At 45.0% G+C, this 21,165-nt stretch overlaps 2 protein-coding genes across 2 annotated transcripts in view; one reads left to right on the top strand and one right to left on the bottom strand.

Moving 5' to 3' along the window:
- Positions 1 to 8,905, bottom strand: part of sema5ba (sema domain, seven thrombospondin repeats (type 1 and type 1-like), transmembrane domain (TM) and short cytoplasmic domain, (semaphorin) 5Ba) — a 101,491-nt gene extending 92,586 nt beyond the window's left edge. The window contains exon 1 of the mRNA XM_083681862.1: positions 8,799 to 8,905. The gene's annotated coding sequence lies outside the window, so the exon portion shown is untranslated. The remainder of the gene's footprint in view (positions 1 to 8,798) is intronic.
- A 1,319-nt stretch (positions 8,906 to 10,224) lies between these two features.
- Positions 10,225 to 21,165, top strand: part of pdia5 (protein disulfide isomerase family A, member 5) — a 33,804-nt gene continuing 22,863 nt past the window's right edge. The window contains exons 1-3 of the mRNA XM_083681994.1: positions 10,225 to 10,298; positions 15,192 to 15,318; positions 17,511 to 17,598. Coding sequence (XP_083538120.1) covers positions 10,233 to 10,298; positions 15,192 to 15,318; positions 17,511 to 17,598 — 281 coding nt within the window. The 5' untranslated portion in view covers positions 10,225 to 10,232. The remainder of the gene's footprint in view (positions 10,299 to 15,191; positions 15,319 to 17,510; positions 17,599 to 21,165) is intronic.

Raw genomic sequence — 21,165 nt, forward strand, 5'->3', positions numbered from 1 at the left:
AGGAGAAATGACAGCCACCTGTTACCTCTGCTCTGCTCTATGTGTGTGCATGTGCATGTCTAACAGCATGCATATAGTTTGTGTGCTTTGCGCATGATCCCCCTAGTCCAGAGGTAGGGAGGGAGGGAGGGGAGGGGAGGGAGGGAGGGAGGGAGGGGAGGGAGGGGTGAGAGGACCAGGTGTGGAGGTCCTCAAAGAAGGAGGCCTTTCTCCTCCGATGATGAGGCTTAACCATACACCACAACCTCAACAGAGGCCCTTTTCTATAGGGATCAATGGGAAGCAGTGAAGTGGAGGTGGACAGAGGGGAAAAGTGGGAAAACCTTAGTAAAGGGCCAGACCCTCAAAGGGATTTTAATGGAGCTGGAATTCCAGGTGGGCAAGATGAAAGGAAAACCACCCTCACTGGCTTTGAGGTTTCTCTATCCCATTAGGGCTGTGTCCAGACTTCAGAGTAATCCATATGGAAAAAGACGATGAGGGATCCACATTAATTGTTTTTCGCATTGTTATTATGGAATGACACATACAGTCTCTCCCTCTGAAAAAATTCCAACCCCGGAGCCAAATATCCAGATATCGGCCGCTGTTTCTGGAAACATACGAGGAGGAGAGGCGATGGAAACTGGGAACAGAGGTTGGTCCTTATCTCTGTCACGCAGACGCCTAGTCTTTTATCAGTGTGTTCCCTCATTAGTAGGCAGCGCATTAACCACCGCTAACCACGTGACTCCGAATCGACTGGCCTTCACGCCACCTGAAAAGGCCACCTCCGCTTTGATGTTCGCGGGAGAATAGCAACTGAGTTGGACGCTGGGAAGGAAGGCGACTCGCAATTGACAGCATGAATAGAAAGGGGATGAATTTGGCCAAAATCGTAGGTGAATCCAGTTTCTTTCAGACTGGCAACAAAATCAACATAATGTTCAAGTTCTCCTCAAGGTACAAGTATCTTTTAGAACAGCTTCCAGAGTGATCTTTTATTCATGTGCTTTTTAAATGCGTGTGTGTCACTATGAGGAGGCAGTGGAGGGAGGACCACGTCATCCCAGAGTGCCGTGCGGTGGTGGCGAGCGACAGACAGGACAGGAGGCCCCCAGAGTTCACTTTGCTGTTTTCTGACTTGACATTAATCACTGTCAGCCTCTCCTCTGTCTGTCTGTGTCTGGGGAAGGACCTCACTGCCCCCGCAGAGAACCACTTATCGCCATAGAAACAACAGCCGCCAACCTTGCCAAACTAGCCGGATAGCGTAGCGAGGTAGATCAGCACACAGAGTGCATCGTCTGCCTATAATTGAATGAGAACTGGAAGGACGGAGGGATATTGACATGCGTCTCACTCTTCATAGTGTTAAAACTCAAGAACAAATTCAGTGAGACGTCTGAACAATTAAACATAAGGATCTGTTTTGAGAGACAGTAAATAAGGAGGGCTATAGTGTCTACAGAGACCAGGGGAGGTTGGTGTTTGATACCATTCCTCATTCCATTCCATGGATTACAATGAGCGCGTCCTCTGATTTCTACCTCCACCAGCCTCCACCGAAGGAGACCCACTCCAAAAACTTGATAATGATGATGATGATGATCAAATCCTCTCCTTGCAAGACATACATGTAAGTACATGTACAATACATGATACTGTCCGGTCAAAATATCTCTGTGTTTTTGTTCAAAATGTCACCCAATGTCACACCGGGCTGCACTGATAGTAACGTTGTAAGCCATGGTCAGAGTGCTTATTGTCGTCCCCCCAACCAGAACCCCTATAACGGACCCTTTGGGTTTTGAGGAAACATGAATCACAAAGCAGCCACTAGTGTGCAGAAGAATAACTTGGGTCTTTTGGCATAAGACCAATGGAGTCCGCGCTGCAGCCAAACAAAAGGTCATCGAGACAAGAGAATAATCTCCCGTGAGCGGCCGGCTGGTGACGTTAGTGAGTTATCCCAGACCAGGGCAGAGCCATTCCTGCCTCACCTCTGTTCACAATACTCTGGCATATTGAATGCAGACGGCAATTAATATCCTATTTCACAGCAAGGAGAGCTTACACGCCCTGGCCCCTGAAATGGGTTATTGCACTTTTTTTTTTTTTTTTTTTTTTTTCTTTCTATCACAATTCAATACGAGCGACCGTCCACGCATATTGAGAAATGATTGTGTCAAGTTGGCCGGAGGCATAGAGCCGAGGTAGTGGGGGAATAAAAGCTTTGTTGATGAAGGCTTTGAAGTATGAAATAAAAATGAGCATGAATATGAAATTAAACAAACATGCTTCAAACTCAGAGTGAAGGTTATTGAAAAGGAGGCCTGAGAATAAAATGAAATGTAATCAACATTGAGCGATGAAAAATGAAATTACTATATCTGCTGAATGCTTTTCAATACACTACAAGGACGACTGACCAATCAGTCAAACATCGGTCTTTGATACATACTTACACATACCTGCTGTAGTAATTATCCATATGAAATTCTGGTTGGTTGAGTATTTTCTACTGCCTAGGGGCACATTCCCAACCATTGTCACACTGGACTATTAAACAAACAGGTGTACTGTACTGTACACATGAGTCACTGCTACCTGATTACCAATCAAAAACAGAAAGGAAGAAGGATGAAAGCAAACATTTTTGCCGTTGAAGACTATTAGTACCATTCGTCACAGTCTCCATTACAAGGTCACATTCTCCTGCAGTTCCGGGATCAATACAACCCTAACATAACACATTTTCTCAACACCCAACCGAGGCAGGCTTCTCTTGTCATATTTAGCCGTGCAAGATTATTAAAGTCTCACACTGTGATTCTCAACACTCTACTTGCCTGTGTTGATGAGAGAGTGCATGTGAGAGCAAGGATGAGGCTAGCTGTTGATACTCTGATCAACACACAGTAGTCAACCACAAGACAGGCCACACTACACTAATGAGACAGTTATATGTCCACCAAGGGACAGCTAATCAAAGACTGTTAATGACCTAACCCGTGGTAAAAGTCTGGCATGGATAGGGACTGCCTCTGTGTTATTGGGACAGTTAAATAGACGAGACAAAGTATAATTACGGTCGCTTCTTTTACAGGCTGCTCTAAATCCAATAATGACAGCTCAGCCTCATCATCCTTTCACAGAAGACAAAACAGCAACAGCCAAATGTAGGAGTTTAGTCCTGCGGGTTTTTTTTTCTAGACTTGCCTTGAAATAGAGATGCTTTTTCCCTGCAAGAGATGCCTTACTTGAGGTGATCTGATGCTAGACAGTAGGCCTATAGATTTTCCTTCATGAAGCGAAGCAAGAGACTTCTCTGTCTGAGGAGAACATTTCTCTTAAAGAGTACATCTCTCCTTTTATTCAACCTTTCTTTTCCCATGGCACAATTACCCGAGGCAAAGGGCCTTAAAACCACCGACTTGCAGGCTGAAGAGACCTAAGCAAAGCTTAGACCTCAGAGGCCTACACACACAGCCTATTGGGGGACAGTCAGAGAGCTCCTTGAACGCGGGGGTATTAAATCACTACAGTAGGGACAATGTTCCCACCATCACCACAAAGCCTTCAACACCCATCTTCTACCACAGTCCTTCGGGATGCCTGTTGCTCTCAAAGAACCCCCTTCCTAAAGCTTTTTTTGGGGGGGTTTCACCATCTACAGCATCAATGGGAATAGTGTTCCTCCCCCACAATGGGCAAATCAACTGTGGGAGCATTTTTTGCCTCTCCCTCCCCTTTTCTTCTGCTCATTGAGGCCTTGTTGGGCTGAACAGAGCACGGTAGGAGAGAGAAAAGACACATGCCTTCACGTCCGTTTTCACATGCAACTGAGCTACACCCCTCTTTTGACAGCCAGGGGGACAATGATCAGAAATGTGAAGGAAAAAAAAGCCAAGAGGAATACATAGAGCTTCTACGCCAACAACAAAAACATGTCATCAATCTATACTTTGTACTTTATGACGGCCCAGTGAGGTGGAGGAAGAAATCGGAGGATGGGCTCATTGTAATGCATTGAATGAAATGAGGAAAGATATCAAACACGTGTGGTATGGTATCAAACCATTCCTCATTCCATTCCTTGTGATTTCTACCTCCACCAGCCTCCACTGGTTCACACGGTAAACATGGTGCACCTTCCAAAACACTATGGAGTGCAGAGCGCTGACAAGTTAAAGGAAAGTGTGTTTCTTTGTTACTCCTATGTTTCAACAGAATGCCATCTATTGTAACTCCGTTTGAAATGCCATTCAGTCCCAGGCTGACTTCAACACTTCAGGGAAATACATCTTCAACTAACAGACATTAAATTGGAATTTTCTCCCCCATTCTTCCTATTTGGGACAATCAAGGAGGGGAGGAATAAAAACAACAAGGACAACAATGATAAGCGACTCCAGACAAATTGAGCCTGTTGGGTGGCATCAAGCTTTAATTAGGGTTGCAGACAGTACGCGGGCGCGGGCTCGGGCTCGGCCGTATCGGATTTCACAGGCAGAGGGGGGGGTGTGCAGCGAACCGTTGAGACCAGGTTACAGACAGACACTCTGAACGCCATGCCAAGTACAGCCGCATTCAAAAACAATGAGCAGCATGGGTCCTCCTGAGAGACTGAATGGACCCAGACAGACTTCATGAAATAATTAATTCACGTCCACTTATTTTCTGTGCAACTTTCTACCGAGACAGACCCATGTAGTCTATTGTGTGTCTCAATACCCCTAGATTGTCTGGTAAACCTTTAACAATCCATGTTTATGCATTCAACCATCTCCCCCACACTTCCTTATTGGAAAAAATGAATTGCTAAAGTCAGTGAAACGTTCCTGCAATTTGCTGGCGAAGAGAGAAAAACACAATGGTCAAGCTATTCCAGCTTTATTCATATTGATAATGACATGCAACAATAATGAATCAAAAGCAACTGCTCCCAGATACACCATAAAATGGCATTTTCCAATCTCTATTTTCCTCACGTCATAGGAAATGGCTTTTTGTAAGGGTAGCAGTATTATTTCTGTCCAACCGTGGTTGAAGCCCGCTGAGAGCAAAGGTTTGGTGTGTGGAGGATAGAACTTCACCTTCACTGTCGCCCCCGGGAAACCTATTGTCAAATTCAGGTGACAAACAAACAACTGAGCCGTCTTCAGGTAAACACCTCATGGTGAGCAACCGAGGACAGGGGGGCCTGTATAAGTCATTTACCCTCAAGCTATTATTCCATTCTATTTACACAACAGACAGCAATGGAGGAACTTGACTGTGGATGCCATTTGTGTTCAGAATATTAAACATTCGAAAGTACGGGAAGGTGGTCTGCCAAGCCCAAGCGGTGGTAACACATCAAGTACCCCCAACCACATCCAAGATATTCCTCCAAAAAAGGCATGTGGTATCGTTGTTTGTTTTTCTTCACAGTGCCGACCTAATTACCATCTGAATCCAACAGAACCCAACTTTTTAAGGGTAAATCTCTCTCCCTCACACGACCCAAAGGCTGAACAAAGCGTTCGTGGGCCACACCAACTGCCCAGACTCAAAGGAGGCGCGCCACAGCGCAGTCAGATGCTGCCTTGAAGCAGTTCTGAGGCCATCTAAGTGTCTAAGTATGACTGGCTGGCAGGTTGGCAAACTGGTCTGCTGTCAGTGACATGTGAAAGAGTGGGATCACAAACATAGCTGGGTTTATAACTGTCAAGAGCTTAGGCTTTTACTAACAGAAAACATTGTAACTCTAGGTATGTGTGTGCGTTTCTATTGTTGAGGAATGTTATTGGTCGGTTATTTAGCTTTGAGAAAAACAAGAATAGGTATAACCATGTTGTTCAGTCACAATGTACTGTACTGTTCTTTCTGAGGCTAAAATATGTTTTGGTGTGTTATCAAAATTCTCACATCAACATTATCTGCAGATTAATAAAATCCTTGACTGCTGATATAGAAATGGTGTGAAAGGTGTGAAGAGCCACGCAGGGAATCTCTGAAAGCTTTCTAAGCACCTCTGTGTGTCTTATCTGCTCTCCTCGCTACAACACCAGAGCCTGCACTGTATCTTCAGTCAGTGTTATCTCCTCCGACACACACTCGCTCCAGCAGAGGTCAGCCAGGGGAGGCTGGGGGACGCAGACATCGGAGGACAGGCTCATTGTAATGCATGGAACGGAATAAGGAATGGTATCAAACACAACAACGTGTGTGAGCCTATCCTCTGATGTCTGCCTCCCCTAGCCTCTGCTGGGTCAGGCGTATATGAAGCATGGTCCCCTTTTTCCATCCTGGTCATATCTGCGACCGGTCAGATCAAGTACCTCACGCATTAAACTTTTACCTCAGTTTTCCCCTCTCAACTGATGCTCCGACGTCACAAATAATTCATATGGCCTGGCTTTAATATGCACCATTAAAATTTTGATGAGGGCCATCAGCTCATTATCCCACCCATCAGACTTATTAATGAAAATAAATAATGTATGCTGATATCTGATGCCATTTAACTTTGCCATCCCACCCCACCCCCTTTAAAGATATGGACACTAGGGTCTATGGATGCAGGAGGACCGTCCATAATTGTCCGTAAGGCTTTTGCTTTTGTCTCAGAGGTTCTTTGCCCATTCTTTGATTCATACCCCACCAAGAACTGTCAAGGGCCCTCATAAGTTCATCAAAGATGAAAACTTGCTTTACATTTGAAAGGATGGACTCAGGAACTTATAGACAGGACTTGAATCAACACAAGCGTATGGGGGGTATATATGAATATTAATAGAGGGGCAGGCGTTTGTTAAGGGCATGGCATAAAGACTTCCACTGAGCCTTTGAGCAAATCAACTCATTTATTTGGTCAGGGCAAAGGAGAGATAAAAACACTGTGCTGGTCTCGTTACAGGTGTCTGGTGAAAAACGCATTAAACTCATCCAGGTTGAATTAATTGGATTAGATTGAAACAGAGATAAGTAATTTTCCTTGGAAAACGTAGCCAAGAAAGCCGCTATGCCAATATGGTTCCAGTCATAAATGACTGACAGAGAGATGGCTTCAATGCCGTTCTGTTATTGTTAGTCACTGTCAACAGTAAAAGCCAGAGATGCAAGATCGTTTACATATAGTATACTTTCATTATGCTTCACACTTCTATAAGAAATTAGGAAAGTAAAACAAAACAAAAAAGGCAAAAGATGATTTTATGATGCAACTTCGAAAAACACTATTAAATCCGGAAGAGCAAGCTCTGCCAGACCATGCATAGAAAACACAAGCAGATTTGACGCAAATGTCCCAATGGGCGAGATTGCAAGCCCGAAGATGCAATGAATGGGGTAATCATGTAAACGAATAGACTACGACAAATATACGTCTCATACAAAACTGTAAGACAATAACGCAGGTGTGCTGATCATACTGTACGTATTCAGATTGTGATTTACCACAACCTCTCTCACCTGTTAAGGTGTACAGCTGTGTAGCGTTGCTGAACACTGCCCTCTATCGCTCTCCAAAAATGTAACAGTCTGAAGTGGATATAAAATAATAATGTATATCCAATTTGAATCTTCAACTTGACTACAATTTATGTTACAGCCAAAACGCCACTTTGTTCTTTCCTTGTTCGATTTGGTTTGGATGTTTGACGTTTTTCCAAGATGTGTTATATCAAGTTAAATAGCTTGGCAAATGTTTTGTCCCCGGTAGCCGAACAGGGAAGGAAACGGACGTTTGGGCTGTCCTACTCACGAATAAGAGATGATTTCAGCATGTATTGATTAACTCTATTCATTTGTTGCATTGACAATTCGATGTATATGAAGAAGGCACAAATTAAATAGGTAAAGGCTCTGCGCAATTACTTTAATGGTCCTAGCATTATATCGAAATGTACGCTATTGATAAATACAACCAGGTCCATCTGTTAAACATATTCTTGTTAATATAAACGTCGGATAATCTCATCCATGTATTCAATCAACAATTGTATAAGACTATACTGTAACAACCGGACAGTCGGTGCGTTTTATGTCATGGAAGACGGGCTTTGCATGCGTTTCATATCACTTTATTTTAGGCTATCGCATATTTTTATTTGTTTGGTTAGCAGACACCACAGCCACCATGATACTCACGATATAAAGGAGAACAGTTTATAGCATAAGAAAAAGCAACGCAGAGATACTTTCTTGGACGCATCTGGAACTGCCCTAATTACGCACGGCACACATAAGTTTGAAACAGTGAAATAGTGGCAGATCCTGCAGCCCAGAAATGCCTCTGATCCTAGGATGGAACGTGAGTAGAAAGTAAAGCTGAAACGGTATAAAAGAACTGCTTACTGCTCTGAATAAACATGCGATAGTCAGCCTATCGAACAAACTACGACTCCAACTGAACCCTCTATTCGAGGTAGGCTATGGTAAAAGTGGGTAAAAGGGAGGCACACAAAAATATATCTAACTGCAACTTCATTGAATTCAATGATCAATGCAAACATATGGAAATGTGGAAAGACGCTCCTTAATAGCAGTCTGATCATGAATGGGGTAATTTAAAAATTGTGCATTGGTTCATTTATTTCATTTTGGAATAGGTAAATCCTGCAAGAATACATGACTCCATATATTACATAAGTAGTCTAGGCTATTTCCTTCTCATTTTTGGTTTTAAAAGTTCTCTCGCTGGAGGTAATAAGTCGCAGATACAGTAGTTAAACCAGAAATAAACGCAGCCTAAAAAACAATTAAATAAATACACACACCCAAAATACATACCCATTTCTACCCCACAATAGGTAAATGTTTTTTCTTCTTACCTAAGATGTTTGTTCCCAACTTGATTTAAATAATACACGAAACACGCGGGATCCTCTTGATTCTTGAAGCTACCTCAGCACAAGTGTATCCCCTCTACGATGTTTCACGCAGAACGACCTGCAGCTGCTCTGCGCTGTCTGTGCGAGTTGGACACCACTACATGGACCATCGCAACTCAAACTGATAGGGGTGTACCAGGCGAGAATTTGCATTTCAGAAACTGAAAGTATCACACGGGCTTGGAGTGTGGGGTTCGTCTTGAGTTGTCTCTACGATCTAGCAAAGAGACTTCACCACCGTGGTCCGTTTACAACGAGTTGAGGTTATGCAGCATGTGCAAGATGTTTAGAATCACTTTACAAACACCCCTTTCAATCATATAGTCAGATCCCCATTCCCCAGTGCTGATAGTTTGCGGGGTACCATGGGGGGTACCGTGGCAGTGGAATGATGCTGAATAAAGATGATTTCCCCTTTTCTTATACTTGAGCAGGTATATACTGTTAGTAATAATGTGCAAATATACTTGGCCAAATAAAAATAATTCTGGTTAGTGCATAATAAATTGCTCATTTGTGTTTTGTGAAGCTTGAATTAACGGCCCTTGTGATAACAAGCAAGTGCACCTCATGTGTGCCTAGCCTACAGCTCGGGATAATTTGGCAGAGACAATGCGCTTTCATAAAGTTTCAAGAGATTCAAAATGAAATAATTTCAGGCTTTATTTAAAACAAATGAGAAAATTAGAGGATGAGTAACCCACTCAGTTACATTAAATTTAGGCTTAATTATCCCATTGATGCGCAAGGTGTGTAAAAGTTACGACATCAGCCAAAACAATTGGATAAAGATAGATAAAGTTAGCATAGCCTACTTAACAATTGTAGTGTCAAAATTAGCTATTGCACAATGTATGCCTCAGTTGAACGTTCTACAAACAGTCAGTTGCACAGGTGTGCTACCTTTACGCGCGCCCTCCTTGGTCAGAACACTCTGGGTCAGAAAGATACATTCTACAGCCAATCAGAGATCAACCACTGTTTAGGGCAGGTATTGATTCTTTTGTTGAAGTGAATTTCTTAATCCAAAATAATTAATATTTTTTCTAGGCTTGCTCGGCCTATGAATTAGTTAGCCTAATCAGGCCAAATTAGAAACGTATCCCAAGCAGCCCAATACAGGCTAGGACAGGGTAGCATTATTATCAGATGTATTACTTTATTGGTATGTATTGGTCTGTTAGGGGCGGCAACCGGTAGCCCTTACTCTATTATATTCCATTCCTGCTTTGTAGGCAACAATCGGACGTGGCTCCTCTATGCGAAGTGTATTATCCTCCAAACTACATTTCCTAAGAAGCCTTGCGACATGCTCAAGAATCTGTGGAAAACCGATTGCGATTGCGTAGCCAGACGTGGCAACGGGTCGGCATCATGGCTTCTGGGAACAGCTACGGGAGTCGGATGATAGAGCTAAAAATGTACACATTCGTCTTGTTGGTAAGTTGTTTGTGCTCATTTTTTTGTGTCATATTAACAGCCAGACTGGCAAGCCTACATTTTGGATAAAGCCGCTTTTGATCTTTTCTACTGAAATCTGGTAAATCTATGCGATAATCGTTCCCGTATTCGTTCAGGGAGGCAAAGTTGACAGCCTTTACCAATTGATAATGGGAGGTTGAACTTGAGGTTGAAGCTGACAATAGGGCTGCAAAACAAATGAATGCTTCCTAATGTAGAATATTGAACTCTACTATTTCTATTGATATTGTATTTCGGATCAAATCTGATTTAAAGTGTGCACTCGCAACGTTCCCTTCAATGATACAACAGGCATAGCGATAGGCAGTGTCCCTCCCGAGAATAGATAGTTCTTACGTGGAATAGAAAGAACCCCTGATAATAACGTTATTCACCTATTCATCCACATTTTGAAATGAAACCTTCTATTTATGGTGCAGAAGATTTCCATTCAAAAGAGAGAAGGCCTATTCGACCGTCGTTTGACCAAGTGTGCTTGCCCCCCTAGCTACACCTTTTTTAGTCACGGGTAATAGTCGTGTTTGCTGACTGTTTGTATCTATTTTGGAACATAATAGAACCAAACCTTGATTTTATCAAGCGCTTTTGGCCATCTTGCTGCCAGTCCTGATTTGCATACAACTATGAATAGTATTTCTAGTATGCCATAGATTCCTTTCATCTTCAAGAGTGAAGGGGTGGGAGGGGGTGTCTGAAACCGCTGATGTCGTTACCCCCTCCTACAAGTTGTCGGAAGAGGGCGTGGTATATGTTTATGACCAAATTGCCCTTTGGAATCGAAACTAGACAGTTTGAGTGAGTTATTTGTGTCATATTGTCATATGACATATGACATACTAGGTAGTCATGTTAACATATGATGCTATTGTATTCCCTTTATTTTCATTGAATGGTGTAATGATTGACACATGGTGAAGGAACAGTGCCCCTCACATTCATAACACACATTCCATGTAATGCAACACACACACACACACACACACATACACATTCTTCCTACTGTAGGTTCCATGTCACTCAAATCCTATTGCCGGGACCTTTCCTGTTTGACATCCTGTTGTACGGCTGCCATTGCAAACAAAGGTGGGTGCTGCTTTGTGAGGAGGACAAGGCAGCGCTGCTGGGTGGAGGAGATTAAGGGAGACCACTCTGCAGTGCACACTGTCCCTCTGGCAGCCCTGCCTGTCAAAGCAATTTTTAAAATCTCTTAATCTGAGGACCGCCCCCCCCTACCTCATCTCCCCCCCCCCCTCCGCCCTATCATGATGGACTGCTCCAGTGAGCTGTCACAGCACCCTGAAGTCCTTCATACATCAATTGCTCTATCAATTGGAGAGGATAGCCACCATTGCGATCTGAGTTCATATCCCCTGAAATCAATTGCTGATAATTGAATAGGGCGTCACGGTTTCCCCCCCTGTCAGCGCTTTGAACTGGGCTCATGGTATCATCTCCGGGTGAAATACATATATATGTCAGCTCAGCTTGGGTTATCGGAGGCTGTATCCTCCTCAACACACCCCTCTCCTTCATATGCACACACCCACACACACACACTCAGAGCTCGATGGCTGTTCGACTCATTAATCAAGAGGAAAATGAAAGTGAGCGTTGACAAACACAGTAGACTGATTTGTGCTGATTCAGAGCGGCCCCTAAAAGCTAAACAGGGTACTGGGATGCCGTTTGTTGAACACATTTGTCAAACCAGATGGAGAGTAGGGAGGAAGAACCTGACTTCTGCTGCTTAGTAAGCATGACATTTTTTACACTGACGTGACGTGACACAGCTTGTGGGCCGAGCTAGTTGCGTTAGTGTGCATTAGCATTAGCGTGCTACTAGGACTGAGCTAGGTGCAGTAGTTAATTAATGGACTTCCTCGGTATATATTCACACAGTCTCCGTCTCAAGGATGAGCTCCTCCATTTACAGAGCTGCGTCACATAATTGGAAATGTCACCCCCGCTGAGATATGGACATATAGGGGGAATTTGATCAATATTGAGAGGATTTGCAATAGACTATAATTCTTGAGTTAATTGGCTATGCCTAACCTGTTACAATATGTTGACCTTGTTGAACTCAAACACCCACATGCAACTAAAATGCTGAAACATTAAAGCATTCAGGCAGTTTAGTCTATTCAAAAGACATGTTTGTATTTCACCAATAACATCTGCAAGGGCATGTGATTGATATAGAGAACGTGATTCGCTGAAGCTTGACAGCCCTATTGGTGTAGCAAAGGTGGGGTACTCAGTCATGTACATGTATGTTCATTGGTGAAGTTTGATAACCCTGTTTGCGAATGGAGGTGGCAGAGAATATCTTTCCGAGACATTCTTCATCCTTCGTACTTTTAATCACAGTGATCTTACGATCTGGGGGGGAATACTTAGATTATGAATAACAGGTGGATCGTTTTCTTATAGCCACCACAACAAGAAATAAAAGCCTTTCATCCAAAGAGCTTATTTCCCCCTTTTCAATTGCCTCCCTCTGCTCTTCTCCATCTGGGTCCCCAAGGCTGTGGAGATACTCATTTGCCCCAGCTGAAGAGGTGTGCTGCGTACTCCTGTGTCCTCCCTCCCTCCCTCCCTCCTCTGTTCTGTCTGTCTCCCATCGATAGGGAGTGTACAATTGAGCGTGCAGCTGTTCACAGCTGTTCAGTAGCTTGTGATAATGGGGAAAGACGCTATGGTGGAAACAGGCCCGTCATTAGGATGCGAGGCACATTGAACACGGCAGTGCCATGTTAGACAAAGGGAGGCCTTTGTAGCAGGTAGGTAGGGGGACATGCTCACTGATCACCAGCCAGACATTGATGGTCTTGCCGTATTGCCTGGCTGTCACCTGGGGGAACATGCGTGAAGACAAGGTCGATGAACCACAAAAAGGTTTTGAAAAAAAAGCCTCTCCTTTCCCCCAGACAATGTCATCTGTTCATGTCCAATCCTCTTCACATCGTCCTGTCATTTTCACTGCTATCGTTTCGCAGTGTTTACGGCCTGTCTGTTTAATTGTGTCTTTGTTTCGACATACACCTTCTGTTGACCTTTTCAACAATGGCGTTGTGATAATTATGGGGGGGGGAGGAGGCGGTAGTCACCTGCTTTGTTCCTGTCTACCTGGCTAATGGCTATTGTCAGAGCAGAGGAAATGCTCTTGCATGCTTCAGTTAAAAAGTCAACATGCATCAGAGAGCTGAGAGGACTGCTGACACAAGCATCAATACCAGTCCTAACTGCTCTTGTGTCGGCTACACCATAGTAACTCATACTAGCGTTTTGTCTTTTAAAGACATTTTCAATATCCCATTTAGCGTCAATCATTTTGGAGTTGAAGCTATTCTCCAGAGTCCAAGCTATATTGAATATTCTAACTCAATTGAGTAAGTACATTTGGCTGAGCTCTCCTTTCCGTCTATAAGATGACTTCCTCTCCTCTCCTCTCCTCTCCTCTCCTCTCCTCTCCTCCTCCCCTGGCAGAGATGACCTAGTCAAGTGAAGGAGAGGTGTCACCTCGCCAGCCAGGAGATGCCCATCCTTTAATTACCCTTCACTGTCATCTCCCCAGAGAGCCAGGTGGAAGGGTGGTCGTCACCTTGTCATTTCATCAACACAGTCTGGGGCCACCAGCCTCACCACTCTCAAAGATGGAGGAAATGAGGTGCCCCCCTATAGAGTTCATCAGACATGCAGGCATAGAGGATGGTGGGGGTGGGGGTGGGGGTCGGGGAGAGAAAGAGAATTCCTCAGTTCTGTGTGTGCCTTCAGTCCATGTTTTAATGGAATTTTTCTGACGAGAGAATCTGAAATCCTGGACACACACACACACACACACACACACACACACACACACACACACACACACACGCAGACAGACACAGCTTACAGTGTATCCAGGAGGGAAAACTATTCTGACAGGTGCTTGTTTTTATTTCTCGTGATATCACTCATCAGTATAATTTGATAAATGTGCAGATAAACGTCCCCGACGTTTGGGGCTAATTTGGTTCCTGGTAGGGTTTTTTCTTTGGGGTGGGGGGGGGGGGGGTCTGTGAACGGGAGATGTTTTAATAAATAGAACTAGAGGATCGAATGGAGCTCATTTGAATGCGTCACACGAGGTTGAGCGATGACACCTGTCGCTTTCGCCACACCTCTGGGCACTGATCACCGTCGGGTTTTGGTGGGGTTTTTTTAGGTGTCTCGCCATCCCATAATAGTAAGATCACCTTCTCTCATCGAAATGCACCAACCTGTCATTTGTCTGCACGGTGGCAGCCATTTTGCAGGCTGTTGTTGTGCCTCTCATTGTTTACGAGCCTGAGGCAGTTTGATAAAACAGCAATGATACGACACACAGTGGAAGCTGGGGGGGGATTAGGCCTCGGGGGGGATAACATGAGGTACCATCCTTACTCATATCCAGCCCGTTAAGTCAAGCTAGCCAGCTGTGATAATACCATCGGCCATGCTGTTCTCCTCTCTATCCGATACGGTGTGAACTTGTGATAGGGCCACACCTCATCTGTCCTCCCCGTATAGCCTGTCCTTCACTCTCCCCCCCCCTCCATTTCCCGCCTCCAATACCTGTGTATTAACACTGTCATTAGGCTAGTTACAACATTATATGATTGATTAAGATAACACAGTCGCACGGCTTATGTGGTTGAGCAGTGGATGTTACGCATATTGAATAAGGAACAGTGGTGTTACTTTGTTGCTACACAGGACCGAATCAACAACATTCACACAGGTGTCTGGCGGAGCTGTGTGTGTGTGATGTGTGTGTGTGTGAATGAGTCGGCCTGTCTGTGAATACAGTGTCGGTCTGTGTGTCCCCAGGTGTGGCTGGTGACCGCGCTGCAGGCTGTGAAGGTGTCCCCTCTCATAGAGAAGGTCAGCGACCACAAGGACTTCAAGAAGCTTCTCCGGACTAGAACCAACGTCCTCGTCCTCTACACCAAGTCAGGTGAGGGATTATTGGTCTTCCTCATACTTATTGGCCGCTTTAACTCATCTTATTGGTCATTTTTGGTAGTGTCATATCTCATCTTGTCTTATACCATCAGTGTTAACATTGTGGAGGAACAGTGTCTTCACATCACATTACATTACGCAGGCTTGTTTACCACAACCCCCAAGCTCCTTCTCTCTCCTCAGGATCTGGGAGTGTCGGAGCGGTGTACTGTAGTCTGCTACTTGGGCAAGAGAGACACGGAGCCCGGATGCGGTCAAATAAAGTCGTAAACACTTTATCCATTAGGGAAATCACCCCCCTTGCATTTAATTGAATTACCATTTGCATATTTCACGCCACGTAGCAAGAAGTAGTGTGTAGTCAGTGGTGTCGGGCTCGTGTCAGGCTGCTGTGCTGCTGTGTAGTGGTGAGCTCTCTACTCAATACTCTCCACAACAGTCTCCCTCTCAATGCGCGGGGAGGGCGTCTCAAGGCCCCAGTGCTCCAGATTTATTTGTTTCATGATTCGCGGCCCATTTCAGCCAGTGTTAGATCATTAGATAAGACTTGCACGTATCGAATGCTGGGCGGTGATGGATTGCGTTCTCAGAAGGGTGAGAGGTGCCCCCCCCCCCCCCCCCCACACACACCTCCTCCTTTCTCTTCTCATGCACATTTCTCGCCACTCCCCCCCCCCGGCCCACTCCTTTCATTTCCTGCTGTCGGATGCTTTGTCTGAACCCCCTGGCGCATCAGTTGAGCCACCCACCCCCCCCCCCCCCCTCCCTCCCCAGCAGGAGCCACAAACCAGCTTCAGAACTGTCAGTCCGCCCCTCACCTCCTCAGCTGCAGTCCCAGTGCCCATCATCAAACAATCTCCGGCCACCCTGTCAAAACAGCCCCCCCCAGAGTCACTTTCAAATTTCTCCAGCCTCTTGTACCCTCTATAATGATCTGACAACGGTGCCAGATGTTTCCAGTACCAACCCGGTGTTAGTCAGGCCCCCCTGAGGATCATTTCTGTGCCCCAAATCTAAGAATAGACGGAGGGTCCAGAGAGAGCCAGAGGAATTGTTCTACAACAAGTGTAGTGGAAGGGCAGTAAAGTTGATGTATTGTGTTGTGCAGGGACGAGAGAACGGGCCTACGGGGTGTTTACTTTACATGCTAGAATCCACATCATTCTGCTATCCCATCAAGAATCTCCAGAAAACATTGCGTAATGTAGCACTGTTATTGTTGTACGGTTTATTGTTTGATAGTTCCTTTATATGTTGTTTTGGGAGCTAACTCGATGAGGTAGTTGTGAAAGTTGTGTGTGTGTGTGTGTGTGTGTGTGTGTGTGTGTGTGTGTGTGTGTGTGTGTGTGTGTGTGTGTGTGTGTGTGTGTGAGCGAGCAAGTGCAAACTGTAAGCTCTCTCTATGTGTACAGTTACACCAGGTCAATGTTCATGTGTTCCTAGTGTGATAGATGTTTGAGTTCACAGTCCATGTTCTGAGTGTGTCACGACCCTCGTACCTTCAGTCAGGGACAGTTATATGGGTTGTCATTGACCTCTGACACTGAGCAGTGAAAGGTGTTGTTGTAGCCTATGGTCCCGCCACACCAAACGATGCTGTCCGTTGATTACGGATCGAGCCAATGGTTTCTCTATGGGACTCATCTGTCTGTCCGTGTCTGTTTCATACGTTTTGGCAGTTTATTGCCAGACAAAAATTATTTGAACATTCCACCGTACGTTTCGCCCGTTAAGCCTATTAGAAACAAGTTTTTCGTATTGAGTTGTGTTGTTCAGTTGCTAGGTTGTTTCAAAAAGTCACGCCAGAATTCCAGGGATCAAATCGAATAGTGATTTCATGCATCTACAGTACCAGTCAAAAGTTTGGACACACCTTCTCATTCAATGGTTTTTCTTTGTTTTTATTATTTTCTACATTGTAGATTAAGACATCAAAACTATGAAGGAACACATATGGAATTATGTAGTAAACAAAAAGTGTTTATAAGTGTTTATTTAACAAACCAGAATATGTTTTATATTTTAGATTCTTCAAAGTAGCCACCTTTTGCTTTGATGACAGCTTTGCACACTCTTGGCAAGTTTGTGTCCAAACTTTTGACTGGTACTGTGTACTGTTTTTAGATGTTTACTTATAGTTTGATGTGGACCTATCTCTAACCCTTCTGTTCTCTGTGTCACCAGCTACGTCAGGGGACTCTCAGCTGAAGCTGCTGTCCGATGTCTCCCAGGTGGTGAAGGGACAAGGCACCATCGCCTGGGTCAACTGTGGGTAAGTACACATGAATCATTACTTCTGACACCATCTCACCTCGCATAGATAGTTTCCAAAGGATTTTTTCAATAGGTTAGCTCAGAATAATGTCTCTCATACATATGTTTTTTTTGGCATTCTTCTTGTAGTAATGTATGGCTATTCCCAAGGAAATTAAAAAACCCTTTTATACAGCTGCTTTCTGTGAGCACATTCTGACAGGCCGGGATTAAGTAATCGATAGACGCTATTGAAGCCCCGCTGCTGTTGTCATCTCTCTCTATATCCTTGCATGCAATCATCTCATTGCACATCTAATCAGTCTCTGTGCTTGCTTGCTTCTCCTGTCGTAGTAAAGATGCTCATTAAAATGTGGAGTCTTCAGCTGAAGGCTGTAGAGGAGAATAATGCCCCCTCTTGCTCTCTCTCTCTCTCTCTTTATGTGTGTGTGTTGTCCATGTGTTGTCCATGAGTCATGGGAGGATGTTAACTGCAACCGTGCGGGAAGACGTGCTTTTTTCCCCCCTATCTCCCTGAAACCCTATGCAATAGTCCTGTCGGTTGTGGACAGATGAATCCATCTCGGTCTGGACTTAATGCTCTGGAAGTGTTACGCAGGGAGGACATGCGATACTCCCTTGGCACGCACAAGAATTGTTTTTCTTGAAATACCTTCTTTTTTTTTTCCCCCCGATGATCTGACTTCAGCTGGCTGTTTTGCCTCCGTTCTCCTCCCCAGTGTTGTTCACCTGTCAACCTTCAACCACCTGACCCTTCTCCATCACTCAAGAGAAAAGGCATCAAACAAGAAACAACAAAGGAATCCACCCCCCCTCCCCCTCCCCCCGACACCTACTACTCAATGCATCCCTCAAACTCACTTTCAAGCTTGTCCAAGATGGAAGGCTTTAACGGACAACAACGGGGGAAAAAAGAGCATAAACACTACGTAGGCTGGTCAGCAGTTCTATTTCGTTTCAGAGACTCGTTCTAAGACATTTTCTTCTCTTTTTTGCTTCATTAAAACTTATTTTAATGAAGCACATTACATTACTACATTACTTTCCCCTAGCGTGTACAGCCTTCGTTAATGCTGAAGGGTTTGGTTAGTTCTTGAAGAGATCCTCACCGTGTACCCGTGCCAGAGGACCCTGCAGGGGGGAGATGACAGGGATCACTGCAGTCCTCTGTACTACTCGGGGTGCAATGCCAGCTTTACCCAGCTACCATGGTGCTGTTGGCGTATATTCATTCACCTTTCCCACGTGGACAAGGTCCAGGACAAAGCACGGACGAGTCCTTGAACAGGGACGGATGAGCTCATGGAGTGAGCGAGAGTGAGACACGGCGTGAGACCCTGTCGGCCCTGCCCACCGAGAGGGGGATTCGTGTGAGGCGAAGATGACACACTTTCACCAGATGACAGGCAGTTGAGCAGTGGCCAACTGTGATCAAACCCAGGGATCATAGCAAAAAAGGATGGCCAACTATGATCATACCCAGGGATAATAGTTGAGGGACGCCAACTATGATCATACCAAGGGATTATAGTTGAGGGATGGCCAACGATGATCAACGCAGGGATGATGAGGGCAGAGGAACTAACTGGGGCACAGATGCTGCCAGGCACACACACTCCCGGAGCTGGAGGAAAAATAGGATTTTTACTACTGAAGTGATTGGTTGCTAATGAGCAACTGAAACTATGAATATCTGACTGCTTCTTTTCCATCACATTGAAACCTAGCCTCCCCCTCTTCCTCCCTTGAACACATGTCTCACATTCACAGTATTAGTTATACAGATAATGATAATAATAATAATGAATAATTAATTTTTTTAATGATGTATTTGTGGAGAGTTTTTTTTGGGTGAATTTTACAAGATAAGAAAATCGACGATTAGTTTTGTAGGGGATAAGATAACATTTTTTTTTACCCCCCCCCTAGTTGAGAGAGAAGTTTCCCTTGGCCTGTACTCTGAAGATGAATCACCTCGGCCCTTTCTCAACCTAGCGGGTTTCTTTCAACATGCACCTTTTGTTAACACCCTCATCCTCTCCCCTCTCCCACCGCCCCCTGTGGGCTGTACAATTGATTTGACTCACCCTACTGTATGACGCACCTGGGAGAGAAAGATATCGCCCTTTCTACCGGCACATTGAGATTGCCTGAGTTTCGCTGTGGGTGGAGCTGCTGTCCGTTGCCAATCTTTGTCTCAGCCCAGCGGGGAGCTTTGATTGGATTGTTTCCGTCAGACTTATTCAGGAGCTCTAAGGGTTCCGCCCATCTGACAGAGGACTTGTATTAGTAAACGATTGAACAGGCCGTGAAAGGTATGACGTGTCTTCACACTTTGGGTTTTTCTGAGTCACGTCTGTTAGTCCTGCTGTGTTGTTCACCACACACTGTCGTTGAGGATGATTGACTGGGATGTGTCTCTCTTTCTCCAATAGCTCACAGGCATCACCACACTTTTAGGGGAGCATTTTCATACGGACTGTTCTCCTCCATTCATATACTGCCTCTAAGTATTCTCCGTTGTCACTTCAAAACCGACAAGCCTTTTCAGTGAGAGCCGCGTCAGTTAGGAGGGTTAGAGACCCCTGCTTTTCTAACACACCCTCACTTTCACACACTCCGTGACCCGTGGCATTGTTGCCGAGCCGGGGGAAGTGGCATACAACCTTTAAGAATGGATGACTGCTTCTGCTCTCCCCAAAAGTACAACGTCGGGGTCGTGTCCGCCATGAATCCCCGTGGGGGGGGGGGGGGTGGCGGCGGCGGCGGCGGCGGCGGCGGCGGCGGCGCCCAGTATGTGTAATGAGTCTCCCACCCGATGGACCGACAGCCATCTTCTCTCTCCACCTGCACTTTAGAATTCCTCTCCCCCTGCAGACAATGGCTCTATCTGGGACTTGTATAACCCTAATGACCGCGGTCCGTTTTTATCTTAAACGACAGAGTGGGGTATTTCGCTGATGGGGGCGGGGGGGGGGACGGGGACTGGGCTGTCAGTGGTGTAATTGAATTCCATCTCTTTGAATTGCCATTAGCATAGGGCTTAGCTCTCCGCCACGGCCTTGTCTCTCTCTCCCCCTGTTTGTCCTTATGTAATACATTTCCATGCTCATTATCACTGGAGAGAAGGGGAGTTATTATCGTCAAGAGAGAGAGAGCGCTGTGCTCGGAGTGTGTGTGTGTGTGTGTGTGTGTGTGTGTGTGTGTGTGTGTGTACTGTATGTTGTGTGCATCTGTTTTTCCAAAGATGGCCCTCTTCAATTATAGAGTGAGCCTCAGTGTACTCCTGAGGATTTATGTGTTTACATACTGTACACAGTGATTTGTAGTTAACATTGAGTCATTAGTCAGTATGTGAGTTTGTGTGGTAATGATTTTTAATCACAGGTTCCAGCTAACTAGTCAAGTGACTGCATTAACGTGCGGACACAGATGTGTTATTGGCATGGCTTGACGCAGGCAATTTTCATCCAACAATACCTTTTGCATATTCAACTTCATTTGGTCCTGTTGTTGACCTTTCTTCTTCTCTTGGTCGCTCTCTCTCTCTCTCTCTCTCTCTCTC

Source organism: Argentina silus (assembly GCF_951799395.1).
Source record: "Argentina silus genome assembly, chromosome: 12".
NCBI classification, from domain to species: Eukaryota; Metazoa; Chordata; class Actinopteri; order Argentiniformes; family Argentinidae; genus Argentina; species Argentina silus.